At 41.0% G+C, this 24,350-nt stretch overlaps 1 protein-coding gene across 1 annotated transcript; it reads left to right on the top strand.

Moving 5' to 3' along the window:
• Positions 1-1,676: 1,676 nt before the first annotated feature.
• On the top strand, positions 1,677-2,936 carry LOC113438715 (protein FAM200C-like). The gene has a single exon (XM_026704225.2). The coding sequence runs from the start codon at positions 1,677-1,679 to the stop codon at positions 2,934-2,936; it is 1,260 nt and encodes a 419-aa protein (XP_026560010.2).
• The last annotated feature ends 21,414 nt before the right edge of the window (positions 2,937-24,350 follow it).

The raw sequence follows: 24,350 nt of genomic DNA, 5'->3' as shown, positions 1-24,350 counted from the left end.
CCGTTTTTTAGGGGAAGGCGAGCTTCTGGCATAGGGCAGAGCATTTTGGGGAAAGGGACGCTTTCCCCCGCGCTGCGATGACCGCACGCTTTTCGCGTGCAGTTTGTGTCACCGTGGCTCCCAAATATCATCCTCCCTTCCCGCTTCCTCGCCCCCCAGGCCCTGCCTGCCTGCCAACTAGCCAGCCAGCCCGGCTCCCTCCCCGAAGCCTCTCATCACTGCCAGGCACACAGGAAGCGAAGAGGCACCTGCAACTGCCGCCTTGGCCCCGAGAAAATTCCCAGAAGCCCTCGGGAAGCCTGGTGACATTTCATTCCCTGGAGCGAGCTATCCCGCCTTCTTCCCAGCTGCGGGGGAGGGCACCTCCTCCCGCCTCGACCTCCAAATTATGTGTCAGCAGCCTGAGGTGGCCGGGGAGGGGGAGAGGCCGGGAGGGAGGGGCGTCATTTTTCTGACGCTGCCTTGGCTTCCCTTCGCAAGACCGGTGGTCTCCGACTTGCGTGCGTGCGCGTGCCTTCGCGGAGGAGTCAGGGGTGGCAGCTCCGCTTCGTGCGAGTGCGAACTGGTGGCCAGCCTTGACTCAGCTGGATACAGGGGGAAGGCGGCGGGTGTGTGTGTGGGGGGGGGACGACGACAGATCTTGTGCAACCATCTTCCCTTGTGGAGTCAGAGCTGCAGTTTCAAAGTCTCCGCAAACTTTCATTTGCTGGCCTCAAAACCACGCCGCGGCCAGGGAAAGGTGACTGGGCCAGCTACCTCGTCTTCTTTCAGGGACTCTCCTGGAGTGACTCAGGGACAGGATGGCACCCGGAGCAGTTTTGGCTTGGAGGCTTTCCTTTCTCTCTTTCTGCCCCGTTTCTTTTCCTTGAGAGGAGCACGACATCACACACACACTTGCCAAATCCGGGGCTTTGATCTTCAGCAGCTGCATCTGCATTTTCTAAAGCTGTGTGTGTGTGCACGCGTTATGTTCAGTGCACAGAAACTGCCTTTATTATATACCACCCCATGGCTGGTGTGCAATGTGTTCCAGTAAAAATAATGCACATCTTTATTAAATTTGGTGCATCCTGCTAATTCGGTACACAGCCTGTCAGTCAGGGTTACAACTTTTCCAATCATTGTCTTTTTCACCCTTCAGATGACATCAATTAGAAAAAGAATATACCAGGAAGAATTCCTTGATTATGGGTTTACCCAAATTGACGACAAAGGAATAATGAAACCACAGTGTGTTGTTTGTTTGAAAGTACTGACTGCAGAATCTTTGAAAAAGAGTCAATTGAAGAAACACTTGGATAATTTGCACCCACATCTGGCTTCAAAACCACGGGAATATTTTGTCAATTTGGAAATGTCTGTCAAAAGACAAAGATTGGACAGCAGCTTTAGAGGTACATTCAGTCAATGTTCAGCATCCAAGGCTAGCTTTGAAGTGGCCTGGTTGATTGCCCGAAACAAAAACCTTATACTATTGGTGAGGATTTGGTTAAACCAGCAGCTTTGAAAATGGCAGAGATTATGTGTGGTCAGAATGAAGCCAAGAAACTAAATTGTGTGCCCTTGTCTGCAAGAGTTGTTAAAGAAAGAGTTTCTATTTTAGCAAAAATGTGAGGCAACAAGTTATTTCCTCAGTAAAAGAGAGTAAATACTTTGCTATTCAGCTAGATGAGACTATGGATGTTAGTAGTAATTCTCAGCTGATGGTATATGTCCGCTACAAAGGTTTACATTTAATTGAAGAGGAATTGTTGTTTTGTTCTCCTCTTGACTTGCGATCTCGTGGAATTGATATCTTCAATAAAGTTAATGAATACTTTAATGACGTCAATTTAAAGTGGGAAGACTGCCTTGCTGTGTCTGTTGATGGAGCTCCAGCTATGTTGGGTCATGTTAATGGTTTTGTGGCTTTTGTGAGAGAGAGAAACCCAAAAGTTGAAGTAAACCACTGTATTATCCATCGCCAGGCTCTGCTTGTGAAACATTTGGAACCTATATTAGAGGCCGTCATGCATGATGTTATGAAGATTGTCAATGTTGTCAAAGGACATGCACTAAACACGCGATTATTTCGTGAATTATGTAAAGCTGGTGATGCTGAATATACAGACCTACTTTATCATACTGAAGTGAGGTGGCTCTCACGTGGAAATGTTCTGAACCGAGTGTGGGCTCTCAAAACTGAACTTGAAAGTTTTATGGTTGAGCAAAAGCATGTTCTTGCAGAGAAGTTTACAAACCCCTTGTGGGTTGCACATCTTGCATATTTAGCAAATATGTTTGAGCATGTTAATGTATTGAACAAAGAATTGCAAGGAAAAAACATAAATATAATTTCAGCCAGAGAAAAGATTTCTGCATTTGGATCAAAGCTTTCATATTGGAGGCAAAAAGTTGAACAGAAAAAGATAGCTACCTTTTCAACGTTAGCTTTGTTCTTGGAAGATTGTGAAAATATTACTTTTGAAGACATCAAGGATACAGTTATAAGGCATCTTACTAAACTCAAAGAGCGGTTCTCTGATTACTTTCCAGATCTTGATTCACATGCTGTCAGTTGGATTGTAGACCCCTTTAAATGTGAAATTTGTGCTGTACCAGAAGAGCCTCAAGGGTTGGCAGAGTCACTTCTTGAGCTTCGATGCAGTAATGAAGCACAGATTGCATTTGAAAACAAAGCAGATCTTTCACATTTTTGGATGTCAACACCTGCAAAGGCCTTCAAAATTGCACATGAGGAAGCATTCAAAAAGTTGCTGCCTTTTGCAACAACCTACCTTTGCGAACAAGGATTTTCCACTCTTACGAACATAAAAACAAAGACAAGAAATCGATTGGACCCGGAAGACTGTATCCATATTGCTCTGACATCAAAATGTCCCAATATTGATGATCTCATATCCAAGATGAAGCAACATCATTTCTCCAAAACCTGAAGTTTTCAAGTAAGTTGAAGCTTTCAAAGTAATTTTAAATACAGTATTTGAATTCAAAATGTTATTGGATGTATGATTTCCTTACTTTCAAATCAAGGGGGTAACGTCTGCGTTTATAAATTTTTGGGGGGGTAAGAGGTAAAAAAATTCCCTGACCCCTGAGATAGAGGGAAGAGCACAGGAGAGTATTATTACAGGTGCTCTTCTGGGTTTTTATCAACAGCTGGAGTCTGGTGTTGAGCTTAGGAAAAGAAAAGGTGATAAGTCTTTATAACAAGAGCCTTGGATAATCAAAGTGCAGTGTGCTCTTCTTATTCTTTTTAAGCTGTGCTATCCCTCCTCATCAGTTTACTTTTTTTTGCAATAGCTATTTGGATTTTTGGCTCTCTGGAACTTCTTTGTTTTTTTTTTTTTCTTCTTGTCTTTGGAAGTTAAATTTCTACATCTGCTTTTTATTTTAAAGGAAAATCTTTAGTATTAATGCTTCCCTTCCTTTTCTTTTTAAGGGAGTAGCCTTTTTCTTCTTTTTTCCTTCCTGGTATTTTTGTCTTTCCATCTACCTTCCATATTGGTGTTTTTTTTTCTTTTTCTCTTTTTTGGTTTATTTTTATGCATGCTTTTATAATTGAGACCTCTTAATTGGATTAAGGTGTTGAAGAACCTGAATAATTTTTCCTTTCTTTTTTAGCCTTTTTCTTCACTTTTTTGCCTTTTTTAGGATTTTACAACTTTTTCTTTTTTGTGTGTGTTCATGGTCTGTTTATGGTCTTTTCCTTCATTTTTGAATTTTTATTGTCATCTAACCAACCGATTGGATTAAGGTATACAAGAACCTGAAGACATTTTTTCTTCTTTTTCTATTATTATTACTATTTGGCTTCTCTTTTCTTACTATTCTCCTAATTTTTTCCTATTATTTTTATTTGGAACTGCAATTGGTTATTTTACAACTGGATTAAGGTCTAGAAGAACCTGAAGATTTTGAACTCCTCAAAATGACTAGGAAATTAACAGCTCCTGGTTCTTCAACTTCCACTTCTTCCTCTCCACCATCTGGAGGACAACGTTCAATACAGACAATATTAAGGCAAGAAAAAGAACAAGAAAAAGTGACCCTGCAGTTGATTATGCAAGGAATTCAAAATATTCAAACAAGATCAGAGAATATTGAAAAGACAACAGAGAACATTGAACAAAGAACATGGAAAACCAATGAAAAAGTGGAGAACATCCAACAAATGATGATGAAGTATGATGAGAAGATAAACAAAGAAGATAAACAAAGAGACAAGAAGATTGGAAACATTGATTACAGATTAACTGTGGTTGAACAAGATAAAAGTGGTATGCTGAGATGGGAGATGGACAGATCAGAATTTTATCTTAGATTCCAAAACATAGAGGAAAAAAAGGACAAAATCTAGCTGAGATAATGATAGAAATATTGGCTGAAGCTTTGGAAATAACTGAAGAGAAGATGATGGATGGAATAGATGAGGTTTATCGAGTCTTCACAAGATATGCGATGAGAAATAGCTTACCAAGAGAAGTTCACATCAGATTTACAAAGAAAGCCATTAAAACGCAAATATTGCAAGTGGCAAGAGAGAAAACATTGAAATACAAAGATAAGGAGATTGTGGTCTTGAAACAAGTACCCAGAAGAGTGAGAGAGATGAGAAGAGAATACCGATTCTTGACCAAATTATTACTTTAAAAAGAGGTGAATTATAGATGGCTGATTCCAGAAGGTTTAATGTTCACATGGCAAGAACAGAGATATAGAATTGACTCAATTGAGAAAGCTGAATCATTTTACACAGAATTTTTCAGAGGGGAGGAAGAGGCAGAAAAAGAAATCTCACTAATTGAATTCCAAGAGGACTCCCAAATGACGACTGAAAAAGAAGAAGGTGCAGTAGGTGGAAAGGAGGAAGCCAAAGAACAACATGAACCAAGATCCACGAGAGCTGTTAAACCTAATTACAAAATATAACCATGGAAGAGAAAACATTGATTACAATTAATATAAATGGACTTAACTCAGCCGTTAAAAGAAGGAAAATCTTTCATAAATTAGAGAAATTAAAATTTGATATAATCTGCCTACAAGAAGTACATATTAAAAAACAATATGAACAGACGACGGAAGAATATTAATGGTGGAAATAATGGACAATAATACGAAAACACTCCTGATTGCAATTTATGCCACGAAAGACAAACAAGAAGAATTCTATAAAAAATTACATATGAAAATAGTTGAACTGGACTATGTTAATATAGTTATGATGGGAGATTTTAATGGAATTGTAGACAATAAACTGGACTACACAGCACAGAAAACAATAAAGCAAAATAGAAAGACTCTCCCTAAATCTTTTTTTTAAATGGTAGATGAAATAAACTTAAAAGATACATGGAGAGAAAGAAATGCTAAAACTAAACAATATACCTTCTACTCAAATAGACACTTATCATGGTCCAGAATAGATATGATATGGATGTCAACAGAATTGTTAACTAATATTCAAGAAATAAATATTGAAACAAGTACTTGGGCAGATCACAACCCAATGACAATTAAATGGAAAGGACAAAGAAGAAGATCTAGATGGACGTTAAATAATACTATTTTAAAGGGAAAAGACTTCACACAGTGGATGGAGAAAGAATTGGCCTTTTTCTTTGGAGAAAACGAAAAAGGAGATACATCAATCCAGAATGTATGGGATACAATGAAGACATATGCCAGAGGCTTGATAATAGACTATACAAGGAAAAGAAATACCATGAAAAGACTAACCTCTAGTGCATTAGAAGGTGAGTATAAAGGACTCAAAAAAGAGCTACAGAAAATGCCACAGAGAAAGGACATTAAGTTAAAAATGGATATAACCAAACATAAAATGGGTCTAATAGAAAAAGAAGAATTAGCACAAAAAATTAGAGGTGCCAAACAGAACTATTTTGAAGATGCAAATAAACCAGGTAGATGGTTAGCATATAAATTGAGAAAGGAGAAAGAATCAAGGAAAATATCGCAATTAATAGATGACCAAGGCCAAGTTTGCTATGGTAATAAAGAGAAGAAGGAAATTATTTGAGATTATTATGGGAAACTATACAGACAAGAGAATATTGATGAGGAAAGAGTTAAACAGTATTTACAGAATGCTAATTTACCCCAGATACCTAAAGAGATTAAAACAATGTTAGAAAGCAATATAATGATGATGGAGTTAACTGAAGCACTTAAGAAACAAAATAATGGAAAGGCACCAGGCCCAGATGGACTTCCGGCAGAATTTTACAAAACATTACAAGAATCATTGAATTTTCCACTGCTAGAAGTTATGAATGAAGTTATGTTAAAGAAGAGGATACCTAAATCATAGTCAGAAGCTTATATCACACTTGTTCCAAAATAGGAGACCGATCCATTACAAATCAAGAACTAAAGACCTATCTCCCTACTAAATGCAGATTATAAAATCTTTTCTTCAATATTGGCAGAAAGACTTAAAAAATATTTAAATAATTTTATCCATCCTGACCAAAATGGATTTCTGCCAAAGAGACAAATCAAAGACCATATGAGACTAATCTTGGACACTCTGGAATACTACGAGGCACATCCTGAAATACAAATGGCTTTGATATTTCTAGATGCACAGAAGGCATTTGATAATGTGAATTGGCGATTCATGTTATTATTGCTGGAACAGATGGGCTTTGCTAGAAAATTTATTCAAGCAATAGAAGCTATCTATCATAAGCTGGCGGCAAAGGTAATGATAGAGGGAGAACTGACAGAATCTATTGATATAAGAAAAGGAACAAGACAAGGGTGCCCACTATCACCTCTGCTGTTTGTGTTAACTTTGGAAGTGCTAAACAGAAATATTAGAGATGAAAAGAATATAAAAGGGATGAAAATTAAAAAGAAAGAATTTAAGTTGCAAGCATTTGCAGATGATCTGGTTTTCATCTTAGAAGACCCACTAGAAACAGCATCAAAACTGATAGAAAAGATAGAGACATATGGAGAGGTGGCTGGTTTGAAAATAAATAAAGATAAGACAAAGATCTTGACAAAGAATATGCTATCAAGACAAAAGGAAGAATTGGCAGACCTATTGAAAATTCAGGTCACGAATAAGATCAAGTACTTGGGGATATACTTGACAGCAAGATGCAGTACACTAAAAGAGAATAATTTTATCAAACTTAAACAGCAGATAGTGCTAGATTTGGCGAAATGGAAAAATTTACAACTGTCATTAATAGGGAGAATATCAACAAGATGAATATATTACCCAGAATTTTATATTTGTTTCAAACAATTCCAATTAGGCTTGGAAAAGACTACTTTGAAGATTTAAATAAAATTGTGTTGAAATAGACATGGCAAGGTAAGAAAGCGAGAATAAAGTTAAAACTTTTGCAAGATGCTAGAATAAGAGGAGGATTTGGTTTGCCTAATTGGGAGTTGTATTATCAAGCTACAAATTTGATGTGGGTTAAGGAATGGATAACATTAAGAAATACTAGATTGTTGACATTAGAAGGACGTGACCTATTGTTGGGGTGGCATGCTTTTTTATGGTATAAAGGAACTAAAACACAGGGGTACTTTAGAAGACATTATATACGGGAGTCTCTGTGGTTAAATTGGGGGAAGATTAAAAGACAATGTTATTTGAAAATTCCAGTCTGGCTATCAACTATTGAAGCATTTTCTTATCTTATAATATACAAAAAGGAACAAACAGATATGGTGAAATATTGAATGAAAAGGGTGAACTTAAATCTATACAAAAACTCGAGGAACAAGGTATAAAGATGAATTGGTTTTCGTATGCGCAAATACATTCAAGGTATGATAAAGATTCTAAAACAGAAGGTTTCTATGATAAATTGACTGACTTAGATAAAATTTTTACAGGTACTGATGAAAAGGTGATTAAAAAATTGTATGGATATTTATTAGAAATTAAATTAGAAGAAGAACAAGTTAAAGAAACTATGATTGCTTGGGGGAAGAATTTTGGATATGGGATTGATCTAGAGAAATGGCAAAAATGGTGGTCTCAAAATTATAAAATGACAATGTCAACAGCATATGAAGAAAATTTGTATAAGATGTTTTACAGGTGGCACTTTCTTGTCTGACACCCCAGACAAGAATAGCAAGAATGTTCAAGAATAAATCCGAAAAATGTTGGAAATGTCATCAGATACCTGGCTCATATTACCATATGTGGGGGACTTGTGCGGATGCTAAAAAATACTGGACTAAAATCCACACGTGGTTGGAAAAAATGACAAAAAACCATATAGATTTGAAACCAGAAATGTTTTTATTGGGAATTTTACCTGAAATATATAGTAAAGACTTGAAATACCTGATTGTAAATGTATTAACAGCGGCTAGGATTGTATTTGCTAAAAACTGGAAAAACGAGAAAATACCATCACAGGAGGAAATCATTAAGAAAATATTGGAATGTGCTGAAATGAGTAGATTGACATTTGAAATTAGAGAACAAGATGATAAAACAATTTTATAAAATTTAGGATCTATTCTATCAATGGTTAGACAATAAAATATAGTAATGAAACATGTAGACTTTTAGAAAATAATAAATATATAAAGATGTATTCTTTTCTTATTATATCTATAAAAAGTTTCTAGGATAGATCTGGGATGATAATATGAATTGTCATAAAACAAATTAAGTAAAATATGATCATTTTGGAAAACATGAATGAATAAAAGTATAGTCAAATGATTGATTAATAATGATATTAATGTATTTAATATATTGATTGAAAATACGAGATTATATACAATGTAATTATAATTGAAGACTATGAAATGGAATCACAAAACAATTTGTAAACCAACCGGCACACTGTATGTTCATATATGGAAGATGATTTGATGTTTTTATGTTTTGTTTGTTTATGTTTGTTTTAAAAACCAATAAAAAATTAAAAAAAAATCTTTGGAGTGTGATGAATACTCCAAATTCAGGAGTATTAAAGTAAATATACTTTATTTAAAGTAAATAAAGTATATTTAAAGTTTAAAGTAAAATATATCCTGACTTCTCTTACCTTGGATTCTCAGAATAATGAGATATGAGTTTCTTTTTTTATCTGAAAGTCCTATTCCTAATAGACAGGACCAACAATGAGATAAAAAACATGATAACTCTGGATCATAGATTCTCCACTTCACAACTGCCAGATACATTTTCAAATTTCTCTAGAGATACAGTGTTTCTCATTTCATATCAGTGGGGAAGCTCTAGAGATAGGATGGAAGAAATGGCAAACCACCTGAGCTGCCATGTTATTGTGGTCATGAAAAATTGCAGTGCAACTCTGAGGAGGAACTTCAACTCTATTGAAGCAATAATTGTTGGTTTCCAGTATACACTGTAGAAGAGATGATAGGAACACAAATGGAGGAGCTGAACGTCTATAGGTATTTTGAATTGTGGCGTCAGCTGTTTTCAAGGTTTTGGTTTGTTGTCAAGATTCCTGGGGCCATAAGAAGGAAAAAATTTGTTAGTTAAGTCTATAAAATAAAATATACATTTATTGCTAAGAAAAACAAGGCTTTTTAGAAGCAGCAGCAACAATGGAAACAACTATTATATCTCTGCTAGCAAGCATTAGAATGTTGATGGGATTAGGCCCATGTCTCCAATTTACACCGAACATTTGCAGCCTTTTTGTCTGGGTTACCTTGTTGATCTTTCCCTAATTAGACATATGTTGGACAATTATATTGAGCTGGGTCCCTGCTGTTTTGTGTCCTTTCATTCTGCTTTTGTTAGCATAAGGAATCTTTATTTTCCTTCAGGTCCTGATGAGATTATGTTTGGGGGAAGAAATAGTTTCTAGACATGATTGAATTTTGTAAATACAAAGTTAAACATGGTGTTTTTCATGCCCACTGGGCAGGGGGAAAATGTCCATCTTTTCCCAAGGGATCAGGAGAATTCTCAGACTTCACTTGACACAAGAAGTTAGGAAGGAAGGAAGGAAGGAAGGAAGGGAGGGAGGAAAGGAGGCCTGTCTTTATAGAAAGCACTATTTTGGGGAAGAAAATTATTGTATTAGAATTATGATATCCTTATTAGACAGTGAGTGAATTGCTGAGGACATGTATGTGAAATATTTCTCTAATAACAGAGCCCTGTATAAGCTGCCCTTAGCTGATCTTGAAGAGCTAAGCAGAGTTGGCCCTGATTAGTACTTGGATAGAAGAGCACCAGGAAAATGCATTACAAGAAAATGATGATAAGAAAACAATGATTCGGCAAGCAGTTTTAATACCGTAGAGTCTAAAGATACCCAGAACATTCCACAAAATCTTTGTTCCATTGCCTTCTGTCACTTGGGCATTCTTTTAAAGCTCTTCAAGTTGTCATATGTTCATTCACAGGGGTTTAAAATCTTGGGTTTTAGCCTTGAGAATGTATGGAGAATGTATGTTTATTTCACACATAGTTTAAAGTAAAACTAGCAACTTTTTTTTAAAGCCAGGAACAGCACATATATTTTTTGTGGGGGCGGGATACCTATGAAGAAAAAGGCAGTGCAGCCAGAGATATCAGTGTGATACAAAGAATCACATTTTTTGGGCTCTTTTTTTAATTAAAAGGGTATTAAAGGATGAAATAACTGCCTTCAGCTTTGAAGATGTTTTAAGTCCCACTTTATGACCCTTATACCTTCCAAAATAGAAAAAAGTAATGTATTTTGCTTCTTTAAAAATGATGAAATGGGTATTTTTTTTGCAGATTGTAATTTATAAAAGCATAAGTAATATATTTTTAAGGTACCACAAAATTCATTGTTGTTTTATGTTGCTAAAAAATTTAAATTCACAACAATTCAGGCAACCTAGCCAATGATGCTTGGTGCTGAAATTAAGTCAAGTTTATTCTTAAAATATGAATGGATGGTAAAGATGATGGAGTTGGTAGGGATGACAAAACCGACTTCTCCTTTTAACTTTAATTTTTGTTGTATTTGTATTTTATCCTATAATAAACTTAAAAAACATTTTTAAAATGTTTTTAAATAATTAAAACTATAATGCTAGAAAAATTCTGCATAGCATGATTAAACAACATGAGTTTTTGATGTTATGTTTAGCTAATATATTTAATTTTTTTTAAATATGAAGCTTTACATTGGATAGTTCACCAGAGGGCACTATCTTTCTAGGATACATGTAGTGAAATAGTTATTTTATTTTCAGGGAAGCCTTCAAAGTTATTTCATATTGTAAGAGGCACCTGGCATTATTTATATCTAAGCTCAGTTTTTTAACTCTTTTTAGTTACTACATGTAGTAAGATAAGTATTTTATCTTGACTCTTCAAAATATTTCTTTTTAAAATATTATGGATGATATGATTATAATATGTGACTAGTTCAAAATTGATTCCTCCAGTTTCCCTTTCTTTTCTGTCTATATTCCTTGTGTAGATTGCATCATTATAATATTAAGAGCCTCAGGAGTTTATGGCTACCATGACGACCATGGACTCATCCTATTTATTGAGGACCAAACCCATAAAAGAGGTCATATATTAGATTTGGTTTTTATCTTGGGGAAGAAGCATTGTGATCTGGGTCTAGGAGATGTTAACATCTGTCCTTTGTCATGGATAGATAATCTTTCTTAGCTCTGGAATCTTCTTTTTGGTGTCCATCCCTTGCTGCTGGAAGGTAGGGCTATTTGATCAGTTGGCCCAGGCAATTAATGGACCCAACTAGATTTCAGAAGGAATCTGTTGTTTTTTTCGTGGAAGCTCTGGATCCTGGTTCAACAGAGGTCATGGTTTTGGCTTGGAATGAGCTTCAATGAGAGCCTTGAATTGGATTGCTCTAAAATGGACTCTTTGTGAACACAGAAAGAGTGTTCTATGAACATACCCTTGCCTATAGAGCAAGGGTCTTCAAACTTGGCAAGTTTAACACTTATGGACTTCAACTCCCAGAATTTCTGAGCTAACATGACTGGAGGAGGCATTCTGGGAGTTGAAGTCCACAAGTCTTAAAGCTGTCAAGTTTGAAGACCCTTGCCATCAGGCGTGGGATTCTACCAGTTCGCACCTATTCGCTAGAACCGGTTGTTAACATTCTAAGCAGTTTGGAGAATCGGTTGTTAGAAGAAATTACTGGCCTAATCCTGTAAGGAAGGCAGGAAGGAAACATTCTGGGGTTGCTTACAGAAACTGCCTCTCTGTTAACCCTTATTACATTCTTGGTAGGACTGTCTCAGGAATGTCTCTGGAGTTTTTTCCCCTCCTTTGGTGGTACTTTGCTTATGTGGAGTGACCATTCAAAGTTACAAAGGCACTGAAAAAAGTGACTTATGGCCATTTTTCACACTTACGACTGTTGCAGCATCCCCACAGTCATGAGAGGACAGGTGAGGAGATGTGTGCCTCGATGTGAGTGATATTGAGTTGGCCACGCCCAGCCAATAACATGAACACCAAGCCATGTCCACTCAGTCACATGACCACCAAGCCATGCCCGCCACCTAAACCACACCCACAGAATTGGTTGTTAAAAAATTGAATCCCACCCCTGCTTGCCATAGAGTATCTTAGTTTACTGAGCAGCTTCAGGAAATGAAACAATGTAAGTGATGTCTAGAACAGTGCTGGCAAAAAAAAAAAAAATGAAGAGCAAGGCTGACTAAGTACAGGTGAGAGTTTTACCTTGTGATGATAAGAACAGCAGAGCAAGCTCATTTCTTGATTTGTATTGTGAGCCAGGGAGTAGACCTGTTTAGGATGACCAGGCCCCTTTTGGGAAAGGAGGGACTGGGAAAACTTTTGCAGAGTTGCTGTGAAGAATATTCTTGGCATCTGCCAGATAAAGTTGCTCAATTTTGCTTGTAGTCTGGCTGGGCAGATGTTATAGAAGTGATGGAGGTATATCTGTGCTCAGTTGTTTGGGAAGGGTTTGAGCTGGTTATTCACAGGGAAGTAGACAGGATCCTTGGGGCAATGAGTTCTGCTACCTATATTAAGATCTCCCTGGAGGTGGCACTTGATTAGGTCAAAGTAGTGATTAATGCTTCATTGTAGAAGGCAGTGCCATGTTCCTTTTTTTAAAAGACTATCTTTGGGCACAACCATGTTGGACAATTTATAACATTCCCCATTTAGTAATGTTAAGAGGATCAGAGTGTCCTGAATGGATTATCTGGCTCTTTCATGTCAGCTCTTCAAGGCACATCAGACTAAACCTAGTCATATACAATAATACTATTTATTAAACGGTATTATTATTAGAATCCCCTGGAGTTGGTCAGCCAATAAATTTAAAATACTACTACTAGTAGTTATAATAATAAAATATTGCAACTTTGAATGTGCTCTCCTCTCTCTTTATCTTCGTGACAACTAGTCTTGCTCGAGACACTTTCTCAGTTCTAGCTCAACTCAGATTTCTTTTATCTGACTTGTTTAGATTGTCTCTCCTTCCTCCTGTTCCTCAGAGTTATTCGTTCTGTCCATTACTCTTTTAAATTAGGGAATAAGCCAGGCAATATGACCTGTGGAGAACTTGGAATGAGAGTGTGCATCTATCCAAGCCCTCCTGGATCTTTTCCTCGGGTTCAATATCATCAACCATTACTGGATATTTTTAAGGCTATCGTTGGAGATTTGGACAGCCATTAAATCATCATATATCATCATGAGCTGTGCTGGTGCAGTGGTCAGAATGGAGCACTGCAGGTACTTCTGCTGACAGCCAGGTGTCCAATCCTCATCGGCTCAAGGTTGATTCACCCTTCCATCCTCCTTAGGTCGGTAAAATGCTTGGAGAGTGAGTCTCTTCTACTTCTGCGAAGTCTAATCTTGTGCATAACAAGCACTTTTTCAATATCGCTCTCAATGTTTTTATTGCCATGGAAAGGAGAATGAGATTGATGCATTGGACAGATTGTTGGGGGCAATATGCTGACTCTATAAACTGCTTAGAGAGGGCTGTAAAGCACTGTGAAGCAGTATATAAATCTAAGTGCTATTGCTATATAGAGGTTAAAAAAGAGGGGTGACTCTGCCAAGCCCTGACACATCCCACATTACAGGGACTTAAAACTTAATATCTCCTGTGTCCCAACACCAACTGGAGCTGGCTACAGAGGAAGGACAAGAATCATTGCAAAACCTCCAATCTCAACTCTGGAACCCTTAAAGAAAGATATCAAACCATGTGATCATTTTCAACTTTAGTTTTCTCTCTGCAGCACTTTCATATTTTTACATCAAATCATGTTTTCTCATGAACAGAATGCACATGCTTGGGCAACAAATTTTCTGCATTTTCATCACATGTCTTTTCCAACAAAGCATCTTTGCTGCTCATGACCCAAAACACAGGTGGGACTGAAAAACACAAATGATTTGAACAGGAAGCATAATATTGATCTTGTGAAGATTTTTCAGCTAAATTAAGTAATTTATAGCATTAAAAATGTTGCTATGCAAAGTGGACAATTTAAAACAAAGGAATTTCTGTTAAAACCTGTTATTTTGGGACCAAAAATGCAATTATACATATGCCTAGCTAAAATAGCTGAAGAGTTCAATGTTCAGTGTTAATGAATTCCTTAGCAGCTGTTGTTTTGATTCTGTTAACTTCTCCCTAATGTGAGTCTCTGAAGGACAGTTATCACACCCACAGTGGGAAGCTGTTTACTGGAATAGTCAATGCAGATACTTTTGCTCCAATAATCTACTTTGCTTTCTAAGGTGGATGAATATTGCAGGAGTGCTAGTTGTAGAAGAAAAGAAAAGAAAAATAAGAAAGTAAGTAATATCTATAACTGAAATATCACTGAACCTTAGTTAGAGGCAAAGAAGAGTCACAGATTTATTTTGAGTACAATATTTATTTTCCGAGAAGAAGAATATTGGTGTAATAATTTTGTCTCTGCTGAAAATGAATTAAATTTTATGTACTGACCTGGCTTTGGAGCATGATTAAAAAACAGGATATCTGAATGTTTGAAAGAGTCTTCTGAAAGCTATCAAGTTGTATATGTGTGAAAGGAGGACTTTGGGTAGGCAGATTGTGAGATGGGAGAGTGGGATGGGATGAGTGTTTATAACCTCTCTATCATGTTACAATGAGGTTTCTGTCAGCAGCTGATGACTGTATCTGTCATCTTATTTGGTCCTTAGACTTTGAATTAGATGGTTGTATTTTCAACAATAACCAAGCAGGTGCTGGAATAACTGTTCTGGGTTAAATTATGTGTATAGAAAATATTAATTCCTTGTTTCAGACAGTAAACAGTTTCACATGTAATTTCATTTTTTAAAGTTTTATGATTGCATTTAAGTTGGAAACAGGTATAATAATTATACTGAGGCTGAGACTATACATAACAGTAGTCTGTGACATGGTAATATTTACCATAATTTATCATCCTATTTCACAACAGAAAACCCCACAAACTTGATACCTATAAAAATAAACTCTTGCATCTTACACAGTCATGCAACAGCAGAAGAAATATGCACATATTTCCATCAAAGTGCAATCAGTTTGCTGCCCAGCTCATCACACAACCTGATATACCACTACAGCCGACCATTTCATTGATGCACAAGCCAGTAGTCCAATGCATCAATCTCATTCTGCTTTTCCATGGCAATAAAACATTGAGAGTGACATTGAAAAAGTGGTTGTTATGGACATGATTAGACTTCGCAGATGATTAGACTTCCAAGCGTAGAGCTGAGAGTGGCTTCTGTGTGTAGATTACAGACAGCTGAACAACTGGACAGAGTCCGACTGTTTTCCCACACGATGTACTGATGATTTGTTCAAATGTCTGAGGAGGCAAGTACCGGTACTTAACTAGATCTAACCACTGGCAAATTGCATTGAAGGAATAGGATATAGAAAAGACAGCTTTCTCAACTCATGGTTGTAGGAATAATTTATTTTTGACTTTGAAATGTCTTAGTTACCTTCCAAAGACTGGTTAATGAGTACCTCAGGAGATCGAGTGACTTTTTAACATGCTATTTTATAAACTTTCAAATATTTGAGATCACTATTTGGGATACCATGGGATTGTACTGCAATGAATCAAAGATGCCAGACTCGGGATTAAAGCTAAAACAAGTCAAATTGGTTCTTTAGATATTTTATTTGGGTGTAAGTTTGGGCCGAGCATCATTTCTGTGCCTAGCCCATTCCCCCATCAAATACAGTCTTCCTTAGAATTGGCTAAATGTAATTATAACTCTGCATAATTATAGAAAAATAGGTACACGTTATACACTGGAGTCTGGCTTTGCAGGAATATCGCTTCAGTGTTGTACACATCAAGATTAAGTTTGTAGTACTCTCCTGGGAGCCATATAAAGATGCTATCAGCTGCATAATCTGTTATATAGAAATACTGATTTATATTTAAGTTAATAAAGAACCGGTCTTAATTTAGAGCAAGATTCTCAGACTTCAGAGAAGTTATCACCAGTCTGTGGATTGTGACCCAATAGTAGGCCATGAGGGGTTTACAACCAGGCCATGGAAACAGCTGGCGATCAGTGGGTGAGTGTGTGCACTGTCTGTTCTGTATTGCCACATTAGCATTCTTGTAACCCTCGTCCTGATTGGCCAGGATGCACGGTGCTCGAATTGGCTGAGTGAGCCGCAGCGATTGGCCCGTTGCAAATCGCCCATGATTGGTGGAAACCGATTGCGGGGGATTCAAAGCGGTGTCATTGGCAGCGGCTGGCTAGGCAACTTCAATATAAGCTGCCAGCAATCCGAGGGAGAGCCAAACCGATCTCAGAACTTAATAAAGAGCTTAAAAGAGTCCCTGAGTCTCGCGTCTCCTTTTCTGGCAATCGGCGAACATGACACTGTCCATTTAAGTGAGTGGCATGCGTGCATACACACTGCTCATGCAAATGGAGGTATGTGTGCATGTGCTGCTTGCTGGCTGCTCGTGTGGAACCATCCCCTCTCCCACCCGCATCAGTCTGCAAAGCCGGAAAGGTTGGGGAACTCTGATTTAGGCCACCTTTTGATAGAGATGCCTTTTAATCATTTTGATATATTAGAAATGGACACCTCTGATTGCTAGCATTTGTTATTTACATCTTCTGTGATTGAGTTGAATTATCTTATTTCTGAATTACTTAGTTTATCGTATTTATAAAAATTAATTAAAGGTTTATGGTATTTATAAAATAATTATTACTTAAGTTATTCTTTAACTGTTGGTTTGTCCCAGTGCTACTCATTCCAAAAGTGCTTTTTAAGAGCGAGCCATTTGTTTGACTAGATGACCTACAAGGTCTCTTCCAACTCTGTTAAATCTGATAAAAGCTCAGGTCTGGGAAAGGGGAACCTTATGTTTCATTCAGATTCCTGAGAAAGAATAAAGGTAGAATTCTTTCATATGGGGGATCAGCTACACACAGATAATTTGTAGCTCAGGAAAAGGGGATGGGATGGGATGGTGGAGATCCCAGGAAAGGATTGGTGGGCTTGTGATACCTATGCAAATATAGTGGCTTAACTATTATCTAATTCTCCCACATCATGATAGGCAATCAGAACAGGGAGAAAATCCACAAATGAATAAGAAAACAAGTCAACTTCCATACACATTAAGGACGGGTTCTCTAATGACAGCCCTAGAGCTAATAGCACTGATCCCATTCACCTTTATACTGCTATTTAATATACGTTTAAAATGGTATACCTTTTAAATGCTATACCCTGTGCAATGTGTCCCTATGGAACAGTCAATCAGAGGATGCACTAAATGTTTTCTTTATAGATGTAGACAATTTTACTGTTCCGTTTATGAATGTATAGAGAAGAACATTTTAAGAATGTCATTTCCTGATCCTGCAAATGTCCTTCCTCAATTCTAAATTCTGCTCATTTAGGTATACTTGAAGGCCCCTTTCCATTGCTGCAGCATATGAGCAAACATTTCACCAACCAAAAGGGCCTGTGCCTGTCAGATAAGCGCTGCTTGGGTGATTAAAAGCCCAAACTGAAATTTAAAGAGCTTCCTGATTTATAAAGAACCCCCACAAAGGTCAATTCTTCTATTTTAAACATCTAGCAGAGAAGAGGCATATGCCTTGACTCCAAAAGAATTTAGTGGTGACATACAGGGTAGATTTCAACCTATATATGTTTTTTTAGCATTTGTAGCTGAAGCTATCATACCACATATAACATCTGATTTTCTAAATTCAGTTAAATCCTGTGGAAGAGTTGTCTATCCCTGGATATGCAAGAAGGTATTGGAGAACAGGATGGCTTTAAGCTCAAAAAGGGATGTTTTACCCATGGCCAATGCCCTCTGAAGACTACTCTTCCAAATGTACTTAGAAGCCTTCCCATATATTTCATAACACAGTCATTCTAATACGGTGTGCTTAATATAAGCCTGGAAGAGATAGTTCTCAAATTATGACCATAATGGAGTCTGCCCGTTATGGTTGCAGGTCATGATGGTTGTTATGTCTGTGGAACTGGTTGGGGTCCCCAACCAGGTCCGCTGTTTGAGCGGGAGCACCAGCAGCTCCCATTGGTTGGCTCCGTTTGACAGCCGGCTATATAAGCCGGCTGTCGAGCAGAGCCAGCCGTTGTCGCCCGCTGGTCTGCAAGTTAGCAAGCAGACGCGACAACCCTTTATTCTTTGCAATAAAGCCTGTTAGTTGTACGCTCTGGTCTCATGCCTCTTCCTTACCATCGCTCTACAACACTGGCGACGAGGGTGGGATGGTCGAAGGCTAACCAGACGCATTTATTCAAAGAGCTGTAAGTCACAGAGAGTGAAGCCGCGGGCGCTGTAGCCGCAGCCGCCCCACGTTCGCAAAGAGCGCGAAATTCAAACTGATATTGTTTGAGCTGATTCGCTGAAACGAGCCACAGGCGCCGCAGCTGAGGCCGCCCACGCTCACCAAGAGCGCGATTTTCAAAAAGAGCTACGTAGCCCAGAGAGACAGCTGCAGCCGCGTTCTTTTAAGAGCGCAAATTCAAATAGCGATTGAAGAAGACGAACCTGTTCTTTTCTCCACGATGAGTACTAATTCGGCATTCCCTCCATTCAAACCAAACGAGGAAACATGGGACTCCTACAAAAATCGATTCAGCCATTTTCTTGATGCCATCGGTTTAGCTGACGCTGCGGAGCATAGGAAGAAGTCCTATTTCCTGAGTTACTGCGGAGCCGCCGTCTTCGACACCGCTACAGCGTTAGTCGCACCCCGCGCCATCAGAAGCATCCCATGGGACGAGCTACAGGAAATACTTTCAAATCACTATTCGCCCAAACCGTCCCAAATAGCCAGAAGGTATGCCTTCAGGGTCAGGAAACAGGCAGAGGGGGAGTCGATCAATGAATACATGGCCGCCCTGAGAACAGCCGCTTTACAGTGCGGATTCAAAGAATATTTGGAAGACATGCTGTTGGACCAGATCGTCTGTGGGGTGAGAGACCTGAGACTCCAGAGGCGTTTACTGGCAAAGAAGGACTTGACTCTAGCCTTAGCCATGGAGGAAGCCCTGGCTGCTGAGCTCTCGGCCCAGTCAGCAGCTGAAATTCAGGGCACTCAATCTAAACCCAGCACGCCAACTGTCCATTCTGAAGAAGTAATCAGCGAAGATGACCCCACAGACACATCTGACATTAACTGCCTTAAACATCAGAAGCCTTCACAGGTAGGAGCGGGGCAGAGAAACAACTTCACCCCCAAACAACCTCCCATGTGCCTAACCTGTGGAGGCTCCCACCCTAGGGCATCCTGCAGGTTCAGAAACGCCATCTGCCTGAACTGCCAAAAGAAGGGTCACATCGCTAGAGTCTGACAAGCAGGGCGATCTTTACCTCAAAGGCCTCCACCACCTCCTAACTCCCAAAGGCAAGTGGAGGACTGCTATACCTGCTACCACACTAACCATACTTCCCAAACCCCTGATAAAATTAAAATCTCTGTTTTCCTAGAAGGTAAACCCTGCAGGATGGAGGTGGACACGGGATCCGCGCTCTCAATCTTCTCCTGGGATACCCTGAAGAGGATCCAGCCCAGACTGTCAAGGAAACAGCTACAAAGATGCCACTTGACGCTGCGGGACTACCAGGGCAAGAACATTCCTGTCCTCGGGAAAGGCAAGTTCCTTGTTCAATTTCAAGCCTTTAAAGGCCATCTGCCTCTAGTGGTTGTTAATGGTACCCTCTCTAGTCTATTGGGACTTGATTGGTTTCCTTCTCTCGGCCTTAGTGTAACCGGGATCCATGCTGTCTCAACTTCTGATGTAGATACACTATTTTCTGATTTTTCCGATGTATTTAGCAATGAGCTGGGTTGCTATTCGGGCACCCCCATATCATTTTCAGTAGACCCCCAGGCAACCCCTCTTCGTTTAAAACCACGTAGGGTACCTTTTGCCATCCGTCCCAAATTGGACGCAGAACTAGACAAACTACTTAAGCAAGGGGTGCTAGAACCCACTGATTTCGCTAAATGGGAGACCCCCATAGTCACCCCACTTAAGAAAGATGGCAGTTTGAGAATCTGTGCGGATTACAAAACCACGCTCAACCGCTATCTGCAGGTCAGCGCATACCCTGTCCCCGTTATTCAGCATCTGTTACACACTTTCGAACCCGGCACCATTTTCGCCAAGTTAGACATGTCCCAGGCATACCAACAGTTCCCTGTCGATGAGCAGACAGCGGAATTACAAACCATAGTCATGCACAGGGGGGCATTCAAGTGTAGGCGCCTCCAATTCGGGGTCAGCGTGACCCCAGGCATTTTCCAGTCACTCATGGAGAGGATTCTCCAGGGTCTCCCAGGAGTGGTCCCCTACTTCGATGACATCTTAGTCTCAGCCACGAACTGACCCCAGCTCATTCAGAGAGTCAGGACAGTGCTGGAGAGGTTTAGACAGCATGGCCTTAAACTTAAGAGGGAGAAGTGTGCCATCGCCACTAGGCAGGTGGACTTTCTGGGTTATAGAATAGACGCCTCTGGCATCCACCCCGTTGAGTCCAAGGTGAAGGCCATCCATGAGGCACCCACACCCACCAACAAAACTGAACTTCAAGCTTTCCTGGGACTCCTGAACTTTTACGCCTCATTCCTCCCGCACAAGGCATCGGTCGCTGAACCATTACATAGGCTACTAGATAAAGACTCGCCCTGGCACTGGAGACCCAAGGAAACCCATGCTTTCAAGTCAGTCAAATCCTTACTCACATCAGAAGCGGTTCTAGTTCAATTCGATCAACGTCTTCCCCTGGTCCTGGCTGCTGACGCATCCCCTTTTGGCATTGGGGCTGTCCTGAGCCACAGACTCCCCAACGGTTCCGAGGCACCAATTGCTTTCTTTTCTAGGACCCTTTCTCCAACTGAGAGGAACTACAGCCAAATCGATAAAGAGGCCTTGGCTGCAGTGGCTGCAGTTAAGAAGTTCCACGAATTCTTGTTTGGCCACCACTTTGAGTTAGTGACTGACCACAAACCTCTTTTAGGACTTCTGTCTGGAGATAAGCAAACCCCGCAGGTACTTTCACCCAGAATGACCAGATGGACCCTGTTTCTGGCCGCTTACTCATTCAAGTTAGTGCATCATTCCGGTAAGAACTTGAGCCACGCCGATGCCCTTAGTCGCTGCCCCCTGCCAGTCCCAGTCGAAGACCCAGCGCCTATCCACGCCATTTTTGAGGTCAACGAACTCAAGCTCCCAGTGACAGCCGAGGACATCGTGGCGCACTCAAAGAAGGACAAAATCATCGCCCAGGTTCTGGACTGGGTGGGAAGGGGGTGGCCGGAAACTCAATGTACAACTGATTTTGTCCCCTTTAAAACCCGCCAGCAGGAACTGTCAAAGTTGCAAGGTTGTCTATTGTGGGGAACAAGAGTGGTCATCCCAGCCTCCCTTCGAGTGCCCATCCTGAAGGTGCTTCACGAGGGTCATCCGGGCATCGTAAGAATGAAGGCCCTGGCCCGCAGCTACGTCTGGTGGCCCGGCATGGACGCTCAAATCGCCAACTGGGTAAGCTCTTGCCAGCCTTGCCAACAAACCAGGGCTGCCCCTCCAGCTGCCACGCCCACCAGATGGGAGAGTGCAAACGCCCCTTGGTCCCGCTTGCACGTCGACCTGGCTGGGCCTGTACATGGCAGGACCTTCTTGGTGGTCGTGGATTCATACTCCAAGTGGATTGATGTAGCCTTACTTCCCACAACCACCACCCAGGCGATAGTTAAGGCCCTAACCCGTCTATTTGTCACCCACGGGCTTCCTGACACGCTGGTTTCAGACAATGGCCCACAGTTCACATCGTGTGAATTCAGCATGTACACTGCTAACTTGGGCATCAGACATGTCCTTACAGCACCATTCCATCCCGCTAGCAACGGGATGGCAGAGAGAGCAGTTAGGTCAGCCAAGGAGGCACTCACCAGGTTTGGCCAGGAGGATTGGCACTCTAAACTGTCTCGTTTCCTGCTCAGCCAGCACACAACGTCCTGCACCACCACCAACAAATCTCCTGCCGAACTTCTAATGGGGAGACGCCTTAGAGCCACCCTGGACAGGCTACACCCCCACTACTGCCCAGACACCCCCCTTAGGGTCCGACAGTCTGGTCAGAGACTTCGCCCCACAAGACCTGGTATACGCCAGGAACTACGCGGGGGATCCGTTGTGGGTGCCAGGACAAGTCGTGTCAGTCACAGGTCCCAGGTCCTACAGGATCCTCCTAGAGGATGGACGTTTGTGGCGGAGACATGTGGATCAACTCAGAAGGCGGCGGAAGGGCGCGACAGATGCCAACCCATGTCAACCTGCCAGCGCCAACGATGCCTCACCAGTGCCTGACGCGGATCCCCTGCAGAACCTGGTTTTCCCTGACGAGCGAGAGGACTGGCGGGAGAACCCGAGTTTCCGGCCAGAGTCACCACTCCAACCACCGAGCGACCCAGTTGACCAGACCAGCCGGACCTCGAGACTCAGCCGGGCCAACCTGAGCAGGGGTTTTCATCAGCACCACAGGACACTACGCCGGGGCAAACCCACGCCCCGACGACCGCCGAGGCACGTTCCGAAGACCAGGACTTGACACCGGCCGACAGTTCACCCGAACTGCGACGTTCTGGTCGCCAGCGAAGACAACCCTTGTATCTACAGGACCACGCGTGTTCCCAGCTGGGGGAAAGGGGTGTTATGTCTGTGGAACTGGTTGGGGTCCCCAACCAGGTCCGCTGTTTGAGCGGGAGCACCAGCAGCTCCCATTGGTTGGCTCCGTTTGACAGCCAGCTATATAAGCCGGCTGTCGAGCAGAGCCAGCCGTTGTCGCCCGCTGGTCTGCAAGTTAGCAAGCAGACACGACAACCCTTTATTCTTTGCAATAAAGCCTGTTAGTTGTACGCTCTGGTCTCATGCCTCTTCCTTACCATCGCTCTACAACAATGGTCATTGAGAAAGGTACTAAAGTGATTGTTTAATGACCCTCCCCACCATTCCTCTCCTTGATGTTTGCCTGCCCTGCTTCTTCCAAGGCCTCCCCCCACCCGTTGAGGCACCCTGTGTTCTGATTCCCACCTCTCGGAATTTTACCAACGGGTTCTCTGCCTGGTTGCTGGATGGGCATGTCCATGGTAGGCGTGACCTAGTCGGCCTCGTGCACCGTGGTGCCCCCCCTGAAAATGGCCTCCCTGAGCTCTGGAGGATCTCTGGAAGCTGGAAATGGGCCCATTTCTGGCCTTCCTGAACTTCTGGGAAGCCCATTTTCATCCTCCCCATGCCTCCACGCTCGCCCTGTACTTACTTGCATCCAAAATGAGCTGTGTGGGGCTCCTGGGAGGAGTGGGGCAGGGTGGTCGGCACCAGCCAGGAGTGGGATTTGGGAGTTCTCCAAACTACGCAGAATCTTAGCTAGAGGTTCTCTTGAACCTCTGTGAACCCCCAGCAGTCCACCCCTGATTGGAGTCCTGTAGCCTTTGGGCCTGCTGCCCTTCCCGCCTCCAAGGTACTTGCAGGCCTTCAGCTTCCTTCCCAACCAGCCACCCAGGGACTTGCAGGACTCAGCCTGCTCCTCAGACATCTCTAGGAACCCAGGAATACCCAACTTACCTTTCTGTGTTTTGCAGAGAGCTGCCTGTCTGATGCGAGGCTTAGCTTTTCTACAGCTGCAGCCTCATGCTATTCTGCAAGCAGGTATTCTTGAGATCCTGAGGAGAGGGGAAGGGGCACTCTTTTTTATTCCAGTAGTGATCTTAAATAATTAACAGGGATTTAAATAACAACCTTTCCATTTATTCGAATCAGTTAAGCTAATATATACTGCAATATGCCTACTTTTAAATT

Source organism: Pseudonaja textilis, chromosome 1 (genome assembly GCF_049901715.1).
Source record: "Pseudonaja textilis isolate UNSWEBS1 chromosome 1, rPseTex1.2, whole genome shotgun sequence".
NCBI classification, from domain to species: Eukaryota; Metazoa; Chordata; class Lepidosauria; order Squamata; family Elapidae; genus Pseudonaja; species Pseudonaja textilis.
This window is presented reverse-complemented; position numbering and strand designations above follow the sequence as displayed.